This window comes from Anabas testudineus, chromosome 16, assembly GCF_900324465.2.
Source record: "Anabas testudineus chromosome 16, fAnaTes1.2, whole genome shotgun sequence".
Classification (NCBI taxonomy): Eukaryota; Metazoa; Chordata; class Actinopteri; order Anabantiformes; family Anabantidae; genus Anabas; species Anabas testudineus.
The window spans coordinates 3,626,652-3,648,155 of record NC_046625.1 but is presented as its reverse complement, the minus strand read 5'-3'; the positions used below and the strand labels follow the sequence as shown (position 1 = coordinate 3,648,155).

Here is a 21,504-nt window from a genome sequence, read left to right as displayed (position 1 = left end):
GAGGTGCACTCCTACACAGATGACTTCAGAAGAACAGAAAATAAAAAGAAAGGCTCTGAGATGATGCACTATTGTCGATGCAGTGCTTCAGGTGCAGTAACCTCTGACCCTTTAGTGTTCTGAGTGTGAACAGGGCTCAGTTTCTGCTGAACAGGTCAGTACTTTGTCTGTTAACTTGCTCGTTTGCTGTTTAGGTTTGTTGCAGGTGGATTAGCTCCGTAGCAGTAGCAGCTGTAGTTATGCTAAATCTGTGAACTCTCATTCGACAACTAACTTTCCTTAATTCCTTTAGTCAGGGCTGCATAACCTGGGGGTCCAGGTTATGCAGCCCTGACTAAAGAGAGTGATGGATTTGTTTAGCAGCTTATTTCAAACAAGGTAAACAGTCTTATGACCGAATTATGAAGTGTATTGTACCTTTAAAGCTCTTTGGTTTAAAAATCCAATCCCAGTGCCATGAGAAAATCGTTGATTCCTAGAAAACCCTCATTCCTCGAGCTCAGCTTATGAGTGTAACTAAAAGAATCCAACCAATAATATGAAGTCTAATTCTGAAGTCTAACAATTCCATATTTGTCCTTATCCAACCAGATCAATGTCTTTTTCCAGATATAAAAGCCAACTGGTTTACACTATAACAAGAAGAATGTCATAAAGTCGCAGCGATATTTACTTTCACAGAACCACTTGGTCTGATGTTTCTAAGCGATCGGTGTAACACGGCAGCAGCAGTTAGTGTGGTGAGACGCCTGCAGCGTAACTCCATTACCTCACATATGATCAGAGTACGGACAGCTGACTGGCTGATTAATAGCTTCAGCCTGGCTGGCATGCCTGGATTTAGATGCTGCCCGAGAGCAGAGCTGCTATTAGTGGCGCTTGCGATATGAGGTTAGAATAAACAGAATCAACAGGCCTGTCAACAACACAGCCCCGTCCGACCCAAGTCGGGCTCCTGCTCTTCCAAAATCCTCTGGTTCGGGGCTGTTTGAGGATAGAAGAGTGCTAACCATAAATAGCCTGTCAGTGAAGGAGAGCCAGAGAGGTAAACTGCAGACCTAAAAAGTGGAGGCTGAATTCATGTTGTGCTTCTGTATAAAAATGTGTTTGATGGCTGTTAATGCATTAACCAGTGGTTAAATAAACGAATAAGGACAGAAAGCATGATCTGCTGAAGCTACAGTACAGTATATCGATTCTGGGACATGCACCAATGCTAAGGGTTTGAGCAAACATTGATATCAAGAGTTAAGATAAACAAGCACTTAATTTGACTCTATGTGTGCACAAAGGTCATTCAAGTGTTTGGAATTCCAGATTTACCTCAACTTTAACCACAGCTGGTGTTTGTCTGTGCAGATTCAGACCAAATGCCAAGCAGAGGCCACAAAAACAGTCTAGTCACAGGCTTTTGCTAATATTTCTGTCAATGGAGAATCCTGAATTCCATCCAGACTAAACGTCTTCAGACTGGTGTACAGTGCCTAAGTTTCCCTTCAATCTGTCGCTATCTCCAAGATCACAGTGTCTGGAAAGAGCAAAGCCAAGTAGCAATGTCTCCTCAGCAGAGATGGCATCAGCACAGATGACTGACTGCCTTTCAGAGGACTTTCCACTTAATTATCTTTGCTCGTTCCTTTCATGTGGAAGTAATGAGACGGAAACTATGGAAAAAAGGACCATAAAAGTTGTCAAACTGAAAATGATATTATATACCAAGGCAAATAGGGGTTCATTTTTTCAGCAGAGGATGCCACTTCTGCTTGTTTTTGCAGTCTTCTATTGTGATCGTTCCTTATTATGCAATATTAGAATTTATGGCTCGTATGTCTTGACACAATAGGATCACAGACGCAGTGTTCCTGCTCGTCACATTGCAAAAGTCCTTCCAAGATATGTGTGCCATAAAACCAGACGGGCCCTCCTAAAGCATTGTTACATGACAGTTTGACTCATTAAACTGCTAAAAAATACTTTATAGCCATATCCTACATATGTCTCATTTGTCAGTGTTTCATTATAGGCAACTTCTATCCCTCACATTGGTATATTTGGGTTGAACCCTGCTCTGGAAAGAGCCAGAGGTCAAAATCTGGTTGACCAAGCTGACCTTGGCTGACCAGAGAGCGAAGCCAGGAGCATGCTGGCTCTGTCCTGCAGTCGGAAAAAGCCACTTCCCTTTGGTAACAAGGGGAAAAGCTCAGGACCAGACAATGTTCCATAATAACGATCCCAACAGGCTAGAAGAAAAGGAAATGAAAGAAAGTGGAAAGTTTTTTTTCCTAAATGATTCTGAAATAATGATTCTGCAGTTTGAAAAGTAAAAATATTCCAACCGAACAGAAACGTGATCCTGCAGATGTCATTCCTGTGCATCATCAGACAATGAGGCCAACGGCAGGAATGTACACTTCATTAAATCTGTTTTAGTTTGGACTGAATATTATGGAGTTGAATCATTACCATGGCAATTCTTAGAAATAGGTCACACATACAGATCATCAACCTTTGAAACATCAGTGGTGCTGAACCTGGTTTCCTGGACTGTCAAAATACAAAACACCTCTCTTTGAATCAGGCCATCGAAGTTTATTTTTTCTATTCAGATTACAAAACTCACCCCACGTTGTTGCCAATTTGTTTCCCAGCTACTGTATAGTGTTGGTTTATTCTGTGATAAACTCTCAGGGTTATTTCACAATTTGAACAAAAAAAGCTTTCATTCTTAAAGTGACATTAGGATTTTGAAACGTGAAATCATTGTGGTCGTTGTTTACAGCCATGAACAACTGATATATTAAAGATACATATGCTGCAACTGCTATGATTCACTCTCCAACCAATGCAGTGCAGTTCAACCCAGTCTGATTCAACACAGTACAATTCAATACAATGTGAAGTGATTAGATGATGGAAACAAATGATGCAATGCAATTAAATAAGTTTGATTATTTATTCATCAAATACAATCAAGACCTTGAGGCAGCGTGACGACATGGAGAAGACGGAGCAGATGACAAAAGAGAAACCTCACATAACCTACACTGCATGTGGACATTGCCTGCCTGTTCTATCGACTCTCGGTTCCTCCTGGCCACATGTTGAAGTGTCCCTGGACAAGACATTGAACCTTAAATGTACTACTGCATATGAGCTCTGAGAGTGCATGTTGTGTGTTTGTACAGTATTGGTGTACATGGTCACCGCACCACAAGTGAAGCTAGCACAGCTGCCTAAAATGATGACATGCATGACAGCGCCAGGAGACAAAATACAGACACCACCAACCTCATGAGCTGGTTGGGCTTTGAAAAGACAAGACAACATTTTGTTTCACCAAATGCGAACTAACCGCTGCACAGAATGTGGAGAGTATGAAACCCTCCGGGGGTCAGCTGACCATGACAGGCCTTAACCATTCAAAGTTACCAGCACAAAAAAAAAACACACACTCAGCCAAGTTTAGCAGAATTATCCTGCAAGAAAGAGCCTCACGAATAAGAACAACAAGAGACGCCAAGACATAACGCTGTCAGTAATTAAATCAAAACACATGGAGCCAAGTCAAGCAGTTAACACAGATTAGTATCAAACTACTTTCAAACACTTCAGACCCAAGTGACACTCTGCCGTGATGAAACCGCTACAGTCAAACAATCCTGCCTAAACTGTATGGTTCACATTGCCAGAGCTCGGCGCATAAACTGTGGAAGGTTTTCCATCTACTTCATCGTTATTAATGACATCATTATTGACAAATACGAGAAAATATACAGATATAAATCATTGTCGCTCATCCCGATGAGTGGCTTAAATGCAAAATACAAATATTGTTGTTCTTTGTCCTGCACATATTGTGTATATTATACTTTATCAGATTTACTTTCACACTGTTTGAGAAGCCAACACTAACACTATATTTATTTGTGACCAATAAACAATGTAAAAGCTCACAGGCACTTAAAAAACTGCTCTAAACTAATTAGCTTCTCACTGTTACTGTGCACGACTGCTGCTGTGATCAGCCGGGTGTGAACGGGGCTTAAATAACAATAATAATGACTAACACACTCTGCCATGGTGGGTGGGGGCTAAAAATACTTGTAGTGCATGGTAAAAGTGGTGCAATAATATAAAAATGACCACGTGATCTCTATGAAACATCATGAGGCGAGGTTCTCAGTCACCTCAACATCATGTCGGGCAGTTCTTGGCAAACGACGGCAGACGGTTTAAAAACACGGCTTCTGTTAAGGCCGACATCAACACGGTGGCAGGAGACTTTCATCCAAAACTATGTGGACTAGACGGCGGGCAGCTTGATGTGCCACTGACACAAATAAACAGCAGCGCAGGCCACAAATAAATACCGCTCTTCCGGTGTGCTGTGTGGCAGCTGAGTATCTGGCACGTGCATCAGTGAGTCAACACACGGAAAGATCCGCTGAGCCGCTACTATAGAAATACTGTATCTGGAATATATTTTTTCTTTCTGTTTTTTATAGTAATGCTGCAGGACACTGCAGCTTCAGAGTCATGACTATATACAGCCTGTTGCTGTGACAGCTCCGGGTTAAGACCGCAGTCCTCTGGAGACCACAGCCTCTAACATCTGCACAGCTCTAAACCAGCTGGATGTAACTCAAAAATAATTGCTTCCTCCACGACGTCCAGGAAAGCATGATGTGTGTACTATCTTCAGGACTCCTCCCTGCATGGATGGCAACTAAATCAACATTTTTCAACCATTTATCATCAGCTTGCTTTGTAGTTTCTTGTTAGTGCTATCTGGGGGACACATGAAAGAGGGGGAGTGCTGTTAGGCATCTGTATCGTAATCACACATTAGATGCCACCATCACTTTGAGAGTATGAATTTGTATGAGGGAGATTGAAGCACTCTAGATAACCTCTCTGACCTTTTCTGTGGGCTGTGTGCATCAGCGTGACTGTGGTGTGTTGTTACCGTGAGCGGTGCGATGGACCCAGTAATAGCCAAAGTCCACCCCCACAAGGGTGAACCACCAGGTCCAGGCAGAGTCCCAGGGCAGCTCCACCAAACGGTACCAGTTCCACACATACATGTAGGCAGACAGCTCACAGCCTCTCATCAACAAGCTGAGGGAGGAAGAAACAGAGATCTGTGTCAGTGCACACTGAAGGGGTTAAATGTAATACTAGAAAACGTTAGATTAAATACTTTATCCTTCCACAACCATACTGGAAGTACAGTTTTTGTACTGATTGGAGTGTGCAGTAGCTCTTTTATATTGCATACTGCCAAAACCAGGTTTTCAAATTAAGGGGGTGGTAAAATCAGAGCAAAAAGCAAAGCAACCAACTGCTGCACTTATACCATATTGCTCTAAGCGTGGTCTAAACTGAAGACAACTCAGACCAGCCTATCAGCACTGTCATCAGGTCTTCTCCTCTCCTATCTGGACTAGAGTTTTCACAGACTGTTCAAAAATCCAGTTATCGCAGTAGAAATCACAACCCTTGCTTTCAAAGAACAAAAAGGCTTTCATCTCACTAAGCCAGGCCTTCATTTGCTGGATGTACAAACCATCACCTGATTAATCTGCCTCTTTCTGTCCACACCACATGAGCTTACTGTCTTAAAATAGCAACATTCATAACTTCCAGCAGCCAACCTTTGTGATTCTATACTCCAAAGCAGAAAGGCAGCAATGATAATGATAAAAATGATAAGTAGTGCAATTTTCTTTCTGGTATTACAACAGCACCATCATCATCATGGTGCATCGTCATGTGATACAGTTTGACCTGGCTGGGTCCTCTCCAAACACTCACAGTGGGAGTCTGGAGATCATTCCAGCAGATAAGGAGGTAAGTCCATCACCGATGGTGATCACTGAGGCTCCTGTCTTCAGCACACCCACCAGCAGCTCCAGCAACATCAGCCCTACAAAGACGGGAGTGGCCTACACACACACACACACACACACACACACACACACACACACACACACACACACACACACACACACACACAGGGAATCATGATTCAGCACTGTTGCAAACTGTGAAAACAAAACTGTTTCAAGTCCTCTGTTGCTTTTACCAGTTGTATTGAGCTCGGGTATTTCTCTTGGCACGTGAGCTAAAAGCCTGCAGGACTTTCATGTTTTGTGATCCATGATGTTTGTTTCCCTGTGTGGGGCTGGAGCAGCGGGTCTAATGCCACAACGTATTGGCACAGTGGAGATCACAAACATTTGTCTCAGCAGAAACGCTCTGGAGGAGCAAACCACCACACATTTTCATTTTCAGTCATGTCAGGTGGAAGCCAAGCAAAATAAAACAAGGCGTAAGAGATGTTGTGAAACCGATCGAGTAGAGCCACACAAAGTCATCTGGGTGCTGTTGTTAGTTAGCTGTTAGTCTAGATACTTAACGCAGTAGTCATAATTACATGTAGTTAGCAGGTACAGCGAATTAGCCAGCTGAGCTCTCACAACTAATTAAACCATAAAACAACATATTAAAGTGATGATGTTCACATTATTGATTTCTCTTTCACGTCTTCCTCTGCTGCTCGAGTTGGCTACTGGCACCACACACTGCTATTAATATTAAGTATTTTTCATATTGTAAATTCCCATTTAAAACAATGGTGAGCACCCCTGAAGGAATCTGCTGTACGAGAGGTGAGTCAGAGAAACATGTTGTCATTAAAATCCTAGACTAACCCGGTTCCAACTGCTCTATCAAATCCACATAAAAAGATGTTTCTCAGTTTCAGTTAGCAGCAGTTTTTTGTACAAGTTGTCACATTTTAGTCAAAAGCTTTTTAAAAGTTGCACAGAATGAATGAATGATGTTTAGTAACAAGTTATGACAAAACAAATGGAGAGCACTGATCAAACAGTCAGTGACAGGTCTCTGTTTCTAACTGTGCTGAAAACGTGTAATGACCTCTTAATAGCTCTGTCAAACATGGAACAAATTAGTGAGGGACGGGGTTAACAAACAGGTCACGGCTACGACTTCAGCAGGGTGTCAGCCCTGCTGGTTAACTTCAGCTTGAAAGCACTCATTGACCAAGTGACTGCAGTCGTAAGTGGGACACATGGCCCCACCAAGAGCGAGGAATGAAGGGCGTGACAGGACCGCAGAGGAGCACATCTGCAGGTGGGAAGGGAGGAAGTGTGCATGCGTGGATGGAAGTGAGAGTGAGCGTGCGTGCGTGCGAGTGTGTGCATATCCACATGCAAATGCCTCCATTTTAGCATGCAGGTGTGTGATGTGTGTGAATGTGCGTGCACAACCAGAGGCGAGAGCACCGCCAGGGACCTGCGATCACACGCAACGCTCCAACATCTGGCAGCAGACTGCAGAGCTGCAGCTAACAAATGGGCTCGCAGCGCAGGCCGTCCTCCTCCAAACCCGCTGAGAGAGAGATTATCATTCTGGACGCCGGCCTGAAAACTTCTCTCCTTTTTTTCCTCTGCAGTCGAGCAGATAGTTTTACCTCTGCATTCTTGACAGTTTGGGACATTATTCAGCAAAGCAAGTTGATTCTCACGGTGAGCAAGAGAAACCAGAAGGGGAGCAGCCACGTTTTCTTCTTCTTCATATGCACCTCTGGTCTTCTTCACATCAGCCTCGGCGTGTTCCTCAAGTTGCGTTTGGATAAAAGCATCTGACAAATAATTAAACATCTTCATTCTCAAAAGCAACCTAAAGAAAGCCTGTTTTGAATTTGTACATGCTTCCAGCTTGTTAGTTGTCGCATCTGATAGTCTTATTTCATTTTCTTCTGAATTGACATTTGTGGACCAGATGTCTGCTTTTTCCCAAAGAGTCTTTTTTTTAACAAGGTCACGAATGACTGATGTTGGCTGAAAACACAAAGGCGGACAATACACTTTTAATGCTGCCGTCTGAGAAATAATATGTTTGCGTTCGAATCACTGTATAGCTGAAAGACCTGGCAACAAACCCGCAAACCCATAATTCCAAACAAGTCCAAAATTAGAAGATTGTATTTTGTTTTTTCTAATTAATTTGGCCTGTTGGGATCAGAGAACACCAGTTGTGCAGAATAATTAATGACACATCACAAACTGTAAACAGTGTTGAGTCACACACACCCATGCAAACATTTTTTTATCACCATCGAGCCCTGCAGCAATAACAAATTTGTTTAATCACATTTTGGTAGTGGATTATAAGGACTCCTGCTGTGAGGGTGGTTGTGATGTGCCCCATAAAACCTCACAACAGACATTTGCCACAGTAAAAGGCAAATGAGACACTGTAAACTGACAGTAAGAGGCAGGAGAAACTCCAAAGGATCGTGCATTAAGTCCACAGAAGTGGGAAATAATTAAGGGGACTTACTGAGGTCACTCTACTTTAGCTCAGTTTCCAGGCCTTCTACAGTTTACAAGTATTCAGGAGCTTCACTGTGTTTTCTGATGTGTTCAGAGTGTTTTTACCTCCAACAAATATTTAGAAGCAGAACCAGAAAATAGTTTTGTTCAAAACCAGTGATGGTCTCTTCAGTTTGTTCCAACTTGACTATGAAAACGTTACTGATTCACTTTCTGTAGATGAGTAATAGCCGCTCTAGTCGTGTTATTAATCCTACACATGCACTGAATCCAGAAGTTTCCTTATCTGAATCCATTTTAGATGCAGACTGTTGGATTTAGGTTACGTTCTGGTGCTTGTGCACACACAGCATCTTACATAACACAGGCTGTTTAGTTTATACCTGTATGTCAGTCACCCCAGCAGCAGAGTCAGACCCTGGATTTCACATGAATTAATGAGGTTAATAAGATAATTAACGCTCTCAGGTACATTTCAATCTGACTTTGTTTGTTTACACTCATTCCTTTCTCACTTTTTAACTGTTTTTCTGATTTGATTACATGTTAATAACCTTCACCTGCACATTGTTCATGTTGTTTTACTTCCACTAAACATGTTGGGTTGAACTACAGGTGATGACAGTCCAGGTGTGGGGGTCTCACACAGAGGGGGGGTCGTTTGTCTTTTGCACAACAACAGAGAAGTGATACCCACCTGCTGCACATACTGAGGAACATCTTCCACCTTCTGAAAAGAAGATTCATTCGGTGTGAGCATTAAAAACATCGCTCGGACACCGGTGGACAGTGAAACGGGCTCCGCAGCTCCGGACATGGTGGCAGCTTCCTCCGCGCTGAGCCCCAGGTGAGATCCGTTTACCTGTGCAGGTACAGTGAAGTTCCTGTGAACTGAACTTCTCTGAACTCCGTTCAACAGCCTTGTTGCTCCTGCTTCAAGTGAAGTAGGTCAGTAACGAAATGCGGAGCGACAGCAGCCGAGCAGACTGGACACATGCAGGGAAGAGGATCCGAGACGGTGTGAGGCTGCAGGAGTCCGGTCCTGAGGCCATTTACCTACTTCCCCTGCTTCATTGTCAGGAAGCGAACCCACCTTTGGACACGGTGAGAAGTACAGTACATGTCGCTTTATCTCGCGAGACTTTGTCCTGTGCAGTCTCTGTGCAGGCGTGGTTTCAGTTTTGAACGAGGTTTGTGTGTAAAACAAGTTTAAACATTTTTAAATATGAACTTTTCATCAGGGCTGTAGCCAGGATGTCAGAGACAGAGGAAACACAGTCCTGTTGGTCCCCTTCACTACCACAGGACTCATTTTAATAAGCTGCACACAGGTTTATTTGAAATGATTCAATACAGAAACACATCTATTGTTCCTTTCCTTTATTTAAAGGTGTTTTCCACTGAATGATAAATGTGCTTCGATGAGTAAAGACCTGGCACTAGTCGTAGTGATGTTTGCCAGCTGTTGTTGCAGATAAAGAGGAAATTGGTTGATCTTCAACCTTCTCTGGATCCAACTCAACAAAAATCCAGTTTCCACTGTTCCCAATAGGTGAAATCCAAGTATACATCTAAATGTAGCTGGTACAGCTCATCTACTGTACTGTATCTATACTTTACTTTTTATACTGTATTTATACTTTACTTTTTATACTGTATTTATACTTTACTTCTTCTACTGTATTTATACTTTACTTCTTCTACTGTATTTATACTTTACTTCTTCTACTGTATTTATACTTTACTTCTTCTACTGTATTTATACTTTACTTCTTCTACTGTATTTATACTTTACTTTTTATACTGTATTTATACTTTACTTTTTATACTGTATTTATACTTTACTTCTTCTACTGTATTTATACTTTCCTTTTTATACTGTATCTATACTTTACTTCTTCTACTGTATCTATACTTTACTTCTTCTACTGTATCTATACTTTACTGTTTATACTGTATTTATACTTTACTTCTTCTACTGTATTTATACTTTACTTCTTCTGCTGTATCTATACTTTACTTCTTCTACTGTATCTATACTTTACTGTTTATACTGTATTTATACTTTACTTCTTCTACTGTATTTATACTTTACTTCTTCTACTGTATCTATACTTTACTTCTTCTACTGTATCTATACTTTACTGTTTATACTGTATTTATACTTTACTTCTTCTACTGTATTTATACTTTACTTCTTCTACTGTATTTATACTTTACTTCTTCTACTGTATTTATACTTTACTTTTTATACTGTATTTATACTTTACTTTTTATACTGTATTTATACTTTACTTCTTCTACTGTATATATATATATAAAGTATATTCTTTACCTTTTATACTGTATTACATCTTATTTGAAAGTATCTGGTGAATTATGAACAGGCCCCAAACTGTTAAGGAGCTGAAATCCTGTCAAACAAGAATGGGAATAAGTTTTACTACAATTTAAAACTGAAGCAGTTCCTGAACACAGGAATACACACTCATTGTGTGCCGTCATTTTTTTACTGAATGCTCAGACTTTCTATCTGATTTAGTTCTTAGTGCAGATGAAGTCGTTTTAGTGGGTGACTTTAATATCCAGGTAGATGTTGATGAGAACTGCTTCAACACTGCATTTAATTCACTCCACTGACGTTACTTTATTAAAAATGAACCCACTCTCTGCTCTAATCGAACCCTCGATCGTATTCTGACATACGGTGTTGAATATTGATCATTTAATAGTTTTTCCTCTTTCATCTGACCATTTTTTAATAACATTGAATTTATTCTGTGCTAAACTTTACTTCACCTAAGAATAAGATTCACGACAGTAGATGTTAATGTAAAAACTCTGTTGACAAATTTAAGGAACTGATTCCATCTTTTATTTCTGAGCCATGTACCAACACAGAGGAGGGTGATAATAGAGGCAAATAAGAACAACCCCAGGCGTCTTTTCAGCACTGTTGTGATTTGGAGCTATACAAATAAACTTGAATTGAATTGAATTGAATAGAAGAGATGTCATCGCTGTAAACATACCTCTGTCCCAGCTTTTCTGAAATATGTTGCTGGCAATATATTAAATATAAGTGAGCATAGAGTTTTCATGAAACAGTCAAGTTTGAACGTTTGGTTTGTTGTCTTTTGACTTGTCAGGGATCGATGATGGTGTCACCTGTTAGACAGTCCAGTTAAATAAAGTGATACTCTAAAACTATTCATGTTCACATTCACACTTATGAGCAAATTAAAATCACCATAATGAAGTGTGTTTGTTTGTCTTAAGAGACCGTTGTTGTGAACAGTCTTAATAAAGCCGTTGCTCACTACAGTTGAAGTGACAGGAGTGAGTCTTATCCATATTGGTGAATTCTTTGCACTGAATTTCAGCTGCATTGTAAAAATGGATCACATTCATTCTGTGGGCTGCTTTCGTGCCATGTGAGGTGCCTCTTAAACAAATTAGAATGCACAATCACAATGTGCTGAAAGATGAGATCAAGTCATGAAATTATTTTCAACTGGATTTTGTAACAGAATCCGATCCTTTGCGGGTTCTCTCCCTCTCTGGGTCTTGGCAGGAGCCCGATCCTGCCCTGAGGCAAAGGTGAATTTAGCATGCACCGCCATCACCAGCTTTCTACACTCTCTACTGCAATGTTTAATTCATCTGAACTTCTCTTCAAGAAACATAAATACATCAGTTCGGATTGAAGTGGATGGAAGCCTGCAAAGATGGAAAGACATGAAGTCATAAATTCCATTTACCATGGGTTAAATTTTATTCGATCTGCAATGTTCCCTGAAAAGATTTGATAAAATATTTCAGGTGTCGTTTATTTACAAAATGTCATCTCCAGGCAGAAACGTGTGGACTAAACAACTCTCAGTGTTTATTACTGCGTGATAGTGTGGGTATAAAATGATTGGTAAGGTAAGACAACGCTGAGAAATATTTACAGATCATTTATATTAGCTAGGCAAATTAGATTTCCTGGCACTTGAATTGATCAGTAACTCAATTACATCAAAATTAACATTTTATACAGTAGAAACCGATTGAGGTGCAGACTGTATGTTCAACAGTGCAAATTAAAGTCTTAGCCTGCTTCTCTGAAGGCACATAACATGGAATGTTTGACTAAATACGATTTCCAAAATGTACTGGGATACTGAATTTCTGTAGCCAAGATATCACCTTTCATTATTTCGGATTTTTTTGACCAATGGTATTTTGGCATTATGTGCTCAGTTCTTTGAAATTTACATTTTGCCTGCCTGATGACTGCATTCTCAAACACACGTCCTTCCTCTGTACATTTGTACACTTATTTAGCATCGTTGTATGACGATGGCAAATCAGCAAACAGCAGTCCTTCTAAGGCCGGTCCTGAGGATGCAGGGCCGTTACTCTGATGGGGGCGGGGAAGATTATGTGTGCATCATAAGTGAGCATGCTCAGAGCTCTGGTCGCTGTCGTGACTGTCCTCGTTGGCTAAGGAGTCCGTCGAGTGGTGGAGGGCTGCAATGCCAGAAAACTCTGATGGCAGCAACGTCCCCTTTTTCACATTCACCAGTTCTTTTTCTCGAGCTGCTGCCCCCTGCTGGCCGCCCTTCACTCTTTTCCACTTCATCCTCCGGTTCTGGAACCACACCTTCACCTAGAAGTGGACAGAAAATGCCTCATTTATTGCTCTTGGGTGAGCAGACAGTCTCAAAAACATTCAAGAAGCAATTAAGAAGCAACTTTCTCTAAACGCTTGGCAGCTATTTCACCTGCAGCAATTATGTGTGCATGCACTGCTCCATCTGCCACTTGGCATCTACCTGTTTTTCCCTGACTCAACAGCCTAAACTGTATTTGCGTCTCTCAGATTGATGATTAAGCTGTTGCTTAAAAAGGTTTACACGTCAAGTAGCAGCAGAGGCTCCCAGAGTGTTGATACATGCGTCTGAGAGGAGGGGGAAGGCCAAGCTTGCCTCTGTCAAACAGCCGGGGGTAGGTTTATTTTTGGGGAGCGTCTGTCCAAAGGGAGCGAGCAGTCACATGGGCAGGAAGTTAGTTGACAGCACAAACGTTTGTCTCACACATCAGGGGCGTACGCCGTGCTGAGTATCACTTCAGATTCTTTACAAGCCTCTGGGCCTTTTCTGAGAGGAGGAGTGGGGAGAGGACTCTAGCAAAGGATCACTTATTTATGCTGGGCTCTAATGTCGAGCCAAACATGTGATCCTCAGTGCTTACACGCTCACCCACACTGTAGTCACACTGCTGGATGTTACATCTATCATAACACACAAACACACAAAGATCGGGACCCTGATGTTCATTTCAATCTTTGACAGGTTACCAAAACTACCAGTCCACTGCGTGTTTTAGCATCTGTGGTACTCTAGTGGGCTCCTTAAACCAAGTTCAAACTGTCTGGACGGCTACGATGAACCTGGACTTACCTGAATTTGGTTTAAGGTGTAGTCTCTAGGTCTAAACCAGCACTATTCAACCAAATATAACGGGGTTTTAATCTTTTTTAAACTCACAACCTACAACCAGCTAGGCTCAGAAGCTTTACTTCAGCCGTCTTTAAAAATATTCCAGTTTTTCACGTCCAATAAAGACATAAAACATCCATCAAATTTCTCCACTGCAACATACATTACGTTCTGTGGCCAACTGTTTGCATTGCCAATATTTACCTCACTGTGCCCTGCAGTAAACCCCCCTCCACAATAAAAGCTGAGGTCACACACAACTTCAGAAATTTCAAGCACATTTAATGCTCCGTGGAGCCACAAAAAGATTAATTGCAATAGTCTGGGAAAAGCCTAAATGGAATTACGGTGGTAAACTCTGGGCTTGGTGGCCTCCTGGAGTTTTGCCTGACATGGTGGCATCTAGACGTAGTGTCAGGCAGAGCCGGAGGGTTGCTTACTCACACAGTTTATGAAACAGTTCTCCGTGTTCCTGTCACAGTTTCCAGCTGCTTTTAGATCGATTATTAAGATGCTGATCGGACTGAGCAGGTTTACTACTCACATTACTCTGAGAAGCCCTTAAAACAAACCTGCAGAGCATTTCATCCTCTTTCAGATTCCTCTTAGTGACATTTTTATCCTGTATAATTTTATCATGGGCAGCCCCACTGGGAATTGAGCCCCACACCCAGACAACATTGCAGCTCACTGAGTCACATCAGAAATGCACTGATGGTCTTCTGAGGCTGCAGTACTATTAATATGTTGTTGATAACAAATATTGATGTGGTGCATTTACTAAAAAAGAGGGTCACAGGTATTTTTCAGTTTTTCTCAGACATATTTGAGGCCATAAACCTGAGCTTTTCCCTGGTTCTCAGTCCTTTAAATCAAAACACAGTTTACCACTGCCTTGAATAAGTGGAAGTTGGGACCATTTTTATGTCTTTCACCATATTGCAGCTGTGATATTTTATTCTAGACCCTTGTATGATGTGATTGCAGGAAAATGAGGTGTAATTGAAAACATTAATGATGGCTTGGTTCCATATAGTTGTCCCAGTGAGTTGAATCAGCAAACACAATAGACTAAAAGAGCTAAAGGGAATGATGCCATTTCTAATTATGAGTTTTTTTGGTGAGGACGGTCTATTACAGTTATTACTGACCTTTAGACAATAGATGTTAGTTCATCAAAACATTTTGTAGTTTCACTTGTACTTGACTTATGGATCAATGTATAATTTTTGATTAATTATTTGATTTTGTTTATTCTGACATAAGATGCTCGTAAACATCATCTGTCCAGTGTCTAATTATGTTCTCTACAATCAACCTTAAATGTGTCACTCTGCATAATATTACTGGCAAGGTGTCAGCTATGTTTGACTTACAGCTTCCAAACCAGTGTCAGAGAACAACAGGCTGTACACTATTTCCTCCCCCCCCCCAGCCATTTGTCTCCTGTTATTTATTTCATGTGCCTGCATTTTACAGCAACCGGCCCACGCTCGGAGACCAATTTGTGCTCGCAGAGGTAGTGGGAGAGAGGAAGTGACTTGCTAGACAGCACTTCCCTCAGCCTGTCTCCCTGCCTTTACTGTGGCCTGCCTGAAAGAATAGACAGGAACATCTGGAATATGATAATCCCGTCATGCAGCCACATCTGGAGCACAATAGCCCTCGCACTGAAGTTACAAAAACACAGTAGCGAGCTGAAAAGCCTCCTCGTCATCCCAAGGCCGCCTCTGTTTTCACAACATGGCATTAATGTGTTAATGGGGGGTTCGATAATGTCGAAGCCCAGGGGGACACAGGCAGCGGTGGGTATGAACATACTTGTCTTTCAGTGAGGTCGAGGTTGACGGCGATCTCATAGCGCCTTAGCCTGGTTAGGTAATTGTGGTGGGCAAACTCGGCCTCCAGCTCTCGGATCTGCTCCTTGGTGAACGCCGTCCTCTCTTTCCTGGGCTTGCTGCTCACGTCTGACTTGTAATTCCCGTCCTGAGACTCTGAAACCAAACACCACACAGGTTTCTGTTTCACTCAGGGCAGATTTATAAGCAACAAAAATAAAAATAAAGAGAATGTTATGTGGCAGGTGCAAGTCAGCAGGGGAGGAAAAGAGGCAAGGTAACAGAAACAATGGGAAGTGTCGATCACACTTTATCGTTCAGTCACTGTTTATGAATTCTTTAAGTGGCTGGAAGGACTCGCGCAGCTACATGTGTGTATCTGAATGTGGCAGCTGTGCTGGTACAATAAGCTGTTACAATAAGCTGCCAACACACATTTAATTTCTTAGTTTTCAAGGAAGGAATTTTGGAATCTAAAACAAAACAGCACTTCATTTAGTGGCATAAGTAATGTACCACCATTTAGTTTTCCAGCTTTGCATCTTGTGATCAACATCTTTGCATTTTCTAGAATATTAGTAAAAGAGCTAATTTCTTGTAATAATAAAAAATGACCAGGCAAAGAACTTCAAAAACAATTATGTATGAATAAAATGTTACCAGATAGAAATGTCAGATAATATTAGTGTTGGAGGACGTGTAATAATGTGTTATCCTCAAATGTATGTGCGAGCACCAAATGCATTTTATTCAAAATGTGGGCTCAGCTAAACACGTACATATGAAAAACATTAAAATTAAAAAATGCCCAACACATCATCTCCAATTCAGCTCATCTCCCCGGAAAAATACTTTTTGTTTTGGGATTTCCACAAAGTTTCCGAAGAAAACACAGATGGTTAATTTGCCCTGTAAAATTTTCCCATTGTGAGCCTTTGTGGTTTCTCTGTTGGACATGCTTCAGTTGCACATTGCACTTGAAGGCAGCAGTGATTGCATGCTAATTCATCTGCGGTCCTGTCCCGTAGTGTGTGTTAATCCAGCCGGCCAGCGTCAAGCCAAACTGTAAATAGTCCTGCAGCTCAAAGCCAGAGTCACAAACGGTGCAAAGCCTGAAGCCACGTCAGAGGAGAAACTCTTCACCTAAGACTTCTCCCTGGAGGGACCCCTGCTGGTTCTGTTTTTCTGCCAGAGAGAAGATCTTCCTTCTAATTAAGTGTATGTTTTTCCAGAGCAAAATAACTCCCTTGAAAGGCCGAAGAGAGGATGAGGGGTAAACTCAAACTGCCCTACAAAAGTTAAATTGCTATGGCACTTGCACAGTTTTAGGGCAAACAAAACACACACATAAACTGAAGGAATTCCCACATGATTTTATGAAATGAAACAGATCATTGCTTGACCCGCAGCCTATGTCCGGCTCCCCCTTGACCTTGCCTTTGCCTCCCTGTAATTTCAAACCGAGGGCTCTAAACAGTGTGTATCTGATTGAAGCGAGCTTTCGGATGCATTTACCCGCTCTGTCTCTGGTAAACACAGACATGTGTAAAGAGAAATAAAAGAATAACAGTCTGCTGCTTCAGACCAGCAGGCCTGGAGTTAAAACCAGCGGCAGACTTTTATGACACAGCCACTACACCACAGCAATTAGGTCCCCGCTGTAACTTTCATCTCTCCACAAAAAAGGCACAACAATATGAGAAAAATACACGCAGCCAGGCGGAGCGCGACGTTTAGGGTTCCCAAATGAACTGAGCTCCATGCAGGAGGAACCCCCTTAAAAATGATGTCTTATTCTTTTTTAACATATGGTCACAGTGTTTATTTGGGTTTTTTCTGTCATATTAAAATCTTTTTTGAATTTATTTTCTTTTGTAAACCAAAGCATGAAGTCAAATGCATCATCTGCATTTGGCTTAACTCAAGATTCTCCAAGGAAAACTCATTTGCCTGTGAGAAGTGTTCGGCACGTCACTCCGCCTTTTTACAACACTGCCTCAACAAAGACTTCAAGTCCTTTTTATTATTCCACACTGAAAATCTAGTTACTTTTTAAAGAACAACCACTCCCTTGACCGTGCTCGTCTACACCAATATAACCCAAAAGAAGCACCAACTAACACTCAATAGTGCTAAAACTCTCCAGCGTGCCCACAAGAAATGAACAGGTCCTCCAGAAACCAGACATTCAAAATACCAGTGAGCTGGCTCATCTCAAAAACCATCCTGCTGCCTTCTTTCAACAATCACAACTCAGAATGAGACTCAGAGACTTAAGATGATGGAAATGAGCTCAAAGCTTGTATTGTTATTTCTGTATTTAAATTCAGGTTTTGCTCAGGTTTCTGGTCCAGATGGTGAAACTCAACCAGGGCTCTATCTCATGCAACTGGCCGCAGTGTAATATTTAGACAGCTGATTCAGTCAGCAACATAGCTGGTCCCAATAATCATTGATTATTGGTGTGAGCATGGAGCAAATGGATGACATATTTAATGAGTTTGCAGAAACTGTTGTTGTTGGGGAAAGAGGAATTTGAAGGCGAGTCTCAGTTTCTAAATTATTTGACACAAGAAAAGGAAACAGTGGGTTGAAATTGTGCAAAAAGTATATTCATTGCAGCCTTTTGCACGTCGATAATAGGACATTTCACAAAAATAGAACTATAAATGTGAAAATGAAAGACATCCCAGCGCATTAAAAGCATGTTAGATTTTGATATATTTGATGTTGTATGAATTTTTAGTCTGGACTACTACTACTTAACTACCTGTTAAATCAGTAAGCGGTGTCAGCTGTCCTGTCTTATTCTAGGATTTAGTACAGCGTAACCTAAATTACTGCACGTTTTCGGTGTTTGTTAATTAACGTCAGTCAAAAGTCCCGTTATATTCCACACACTTGAGTTCTGCACTGTAACAGCCAGTCTGTCAGAGGGAATACACAAGGTCTGAGAGGACCACCAGCATCCCGAGCAAAAACCAATAACATCCAGTAAAATCAGTCGGTGGTCAAGTGCAGGTGGTATTCTGTGTATACGTACAGTCCTTTAAAAGGCTGCAAGATGTGCCCTGAGGGCCTGCAACCCTCAAATGGACAGAGAGAATGATGAGCACACTTTCCCTGGAAAACTAAGAACTCTCACCAATATCACGTTCCCTGCAAGAACTCCTGCGACCCGACCCCGGTGATTTGTCATACGGTGATTGATTATTGTGGTGACTGCAGGTTGGAAATGTTCTGCAGGTCACGAAGGAGCTGTTACCTATAGAGTACAGTCCTTAAATAGGGCTTTGTTAACACATGCGCAGACATTTTTGTATATTATTATTATTAATGCTACTTAAAGTTAAACAATTCAACACTTGTATCAGGACAATAAAGTTTTTATTACAGTATCAGAATGTAAGAAAACACTTTTCAATCTTGGTCGTGACTTTAAGACATTTTCTTTGAACTGCAAATTTTGCAAAGTCAGAACTTTAAAAAAAAGAAAGGACGCTTTTTGACATATTTAAAATTGCTTTAAAATTTAACGCGCTCACATATGTTAGAGTGCAAATGTTACCGTCTGTATGTTTCATATGTGTCCAAATTTTTTTATATAATATTTTATTTTTCTGGTCTTTAAAGTACTTTTTAAAGCAATAAGTTAACATGCAATTGAAATAATTTAAATTCTATTTTAAAAGAAAACCTGCAAAATATTTATCTTTAACTTTTTCAAATGTTTTCAATCAATGTTCAACCCAATAATGATCCTTTGTATTCAGATAGAGATACTTGAATTTGATGTGTGCCTTCAGTGCAGCTGAACTGAGCACTGATTCTCTCAAATCTCATTCTCTCATCAGAGAAAAAAATTTTTTTTTCAATAAATCTGACTGATTTATTTAAACTGAAACATTCAGACAATAAAACGAGTTCTGAAAACTCTCGGTCTGTCTGGGTGTTTAGTGTGGCGTGAGGCGCCGGTGTTGTCTTTTACAATCCGTGACATTAATTCTTTACTGTGCGCCTTATTTTCTGCTGTGGGAGACGTGTCGCAAGAAACCAGATGTGATTTTTAAACAGATCATGCCAGAAGTCAGATGTGCCCACGCAGTTATGAGGTGATCTTTGCTCCACACTTCAGTCTGCCTGCTGCCTGCAGTCTCGTTGTGTGTCAGCCGACACCTACAAACTGCTTCGACAGTTTTTTGTTTTTCTATCAGAGCTGCAAAATTCTCAGCAGCATGTGCTGTTGAAAGATTTAGAATGAGAATGAGAACTACAGCTGTTTGTGCTTTTCTTGAACTCTTCTTGGAATTATTTATAATGCTGATATTTATGTGGTGTTGAAAATGCCTCTAAATTAAACATTTGCAAAGAGCCAAATTAGAAAAAATCCTCAGGACGTTTTTTTTTTCTTAGCTTAGAAACAAAAAAGTAAATAACAAAATAAAAATCTTACTTCTCATGTTGGGTCCTCTTACCTGAACTGTCACTTTTCCTCTTGCTGTTCCTCTTCTCTGCCTCAGCAGGTGACAGAGTCTGTCTGCCAAAGTCTGCAGGCACACAGGAGGCCCCTGTAGGGGTGTTGCTGCCACCCAGACTGGGGGTGCTGGCGCACATACTTGGCCCACCAGGGTGGCCCAGGTCAGGGGGTGTGGGGCCGTTGTCATGGGATGAGTGAGATGGAGGGTGGCAGAGGTTGTGGCGTGTGCTGCCAGGTGAAGGCATCTGTGGGATATGCCAAGAGGCATGGTGCTGCGGCGCGTGGTGATGCTGCTGGGAGGGCAGGTGGCCGCGATGAGGGTGGTGGTGCTGCCCGGGGAACAGGCCATCGTCTGTCGGGTAACTGGAGATAATACAAGGCGAGGGAGAGGAGGTGGAAGAGGAAGAGGATGAAGAGGCCAGGTCAGGGTAGGAGACGTGGTCCGAGCGTCCGTGAAGAGTCAGGGGAGACTGGGCGAAGGCAGGATGCAGGGCCTGCGCCGGGACGTGGGGGCTCCGCAGGCAGCCAAACAGTGTGTGATCCATTGCATGCAGACACACACAGCCCTCCAGGAAAGGTGAGAAGGGCAAGTGAACAAGGCTAACGTTACTAAATCAACCAAAAACAAGATCACAAGTGCATATCCAAGCTGCTTCTCTTTTTCCTCAGACTATTCCAAAACTTCTCCTTCAGTTAAAAAATTCAAAATAGTCAGAGCAGAAAGTAAAGTGTGATTTGAAACGGGTGTCCTGTGGTAATCCGGAGCCTGCAGCCGGTTGCCAGGCTGTACAGGATAAACAGTTAGCCCAGGATAAGCTGCGGCAGAGCCTCTCAGATGTCAAGAGGAACAGGGGACTGGAGCTTGAGGCTGGGAGCAGAAGGAGGTTCCTAGGAACTGCAGAACGAGGGGAGCCGACGGAGGGGATGTTATAAATAGGGTGTAATGTGAGAGGGAGGCTGGGTCACAGACTGCATATGCGCTACTGACCACATACATATGATCACCCTCCAAAAAGCACAGCATAATAAATCTGTACTATTAAAATGGCTGAGCCTCAGGAAAGAAGGCAATTTATTTTGGACTTGGATCTGACCTCCGGTGGCCATCTTTTTTTTCCCCCCTGTGAGAAAACAAGCTTAATGGCTCATGGGTGGGGCTGGGGGAGGGTGGGTTATGAGGTGAGCTGAGGGAGTGTGGAGAGATGGGAAGGGGAGAGGTGTAAGGGGTTAATTCAGCATGTCACTTTGCCGTTGTCAGCCTGAACTCTTTAAATACTGTTTGTGTTGTGGACGGAGACACGAGGTCTGACGCCTCCGTCCGTGGATTCATTTGTCCATCGAGC

The 21,504-nt window shown here is 41.8% G+C and overlaps 2 protein-coding genes across 2 annotated transcripts in view; both read right to left on the bottom strand.

The window, feature by feature from the left end:
- The window catches only part of agmo (alkylglycerol monooxygenase), a 43,426-nt gene extending 33,968 nt beyond the window's left edge, over positions 1 to 9,458 (bottom strand). The window contains exons 1-3 of the mRNA XM_026372937.1: positions 9,058 to 9,458; positions 5,815 to 5,945; positions 4,967 to 5,118 (exon numbers count right to left, since the gene is read on the bottom strand). Coding sequence (XP_026228722.1) covers positions 4,967 to 5,118; positions 5,815 to 5,945; positions 9,058 to 9,177 — 403 coding nt within the window. The 5' untranslated portion in view covers positions 9,178 to 9,458. The remainder of the gene's footprint in view (positions 1 to 4,966; positions 5,119 to 5,814; positions 5,946 to 9,057) is intronic.
- A 2,653-nt stretch (positions 9,459 to 12,111) lies between these two features.
- meox2a (mesenchyme homeobox 2a) lies at positions 12,112 to 21,064 on the bottom strand. The gene is made up of 3 exons (XM_026373537.1): positions 20,160 to 21,064; positions 15,668 to 15,840; positions 12,112 to 13,014 (listed from the first exon to the last, which is right to left on the bottom strand). The coding sequence occupies exons 1-3, from the start codon at positions 20,704 to 20,706 to the stop codon at positions 12,796 to 12,798; spliced, it is 939 nt and encodes a 312-aa protein (XP_026229322.1). The 5' UTR covers positions 20,707 to 21,064; the 3' UTR covers positions 12,112 to 12,795.
- Positions 21,065 to 21,504: the final 440 nt, after the last annotated feature.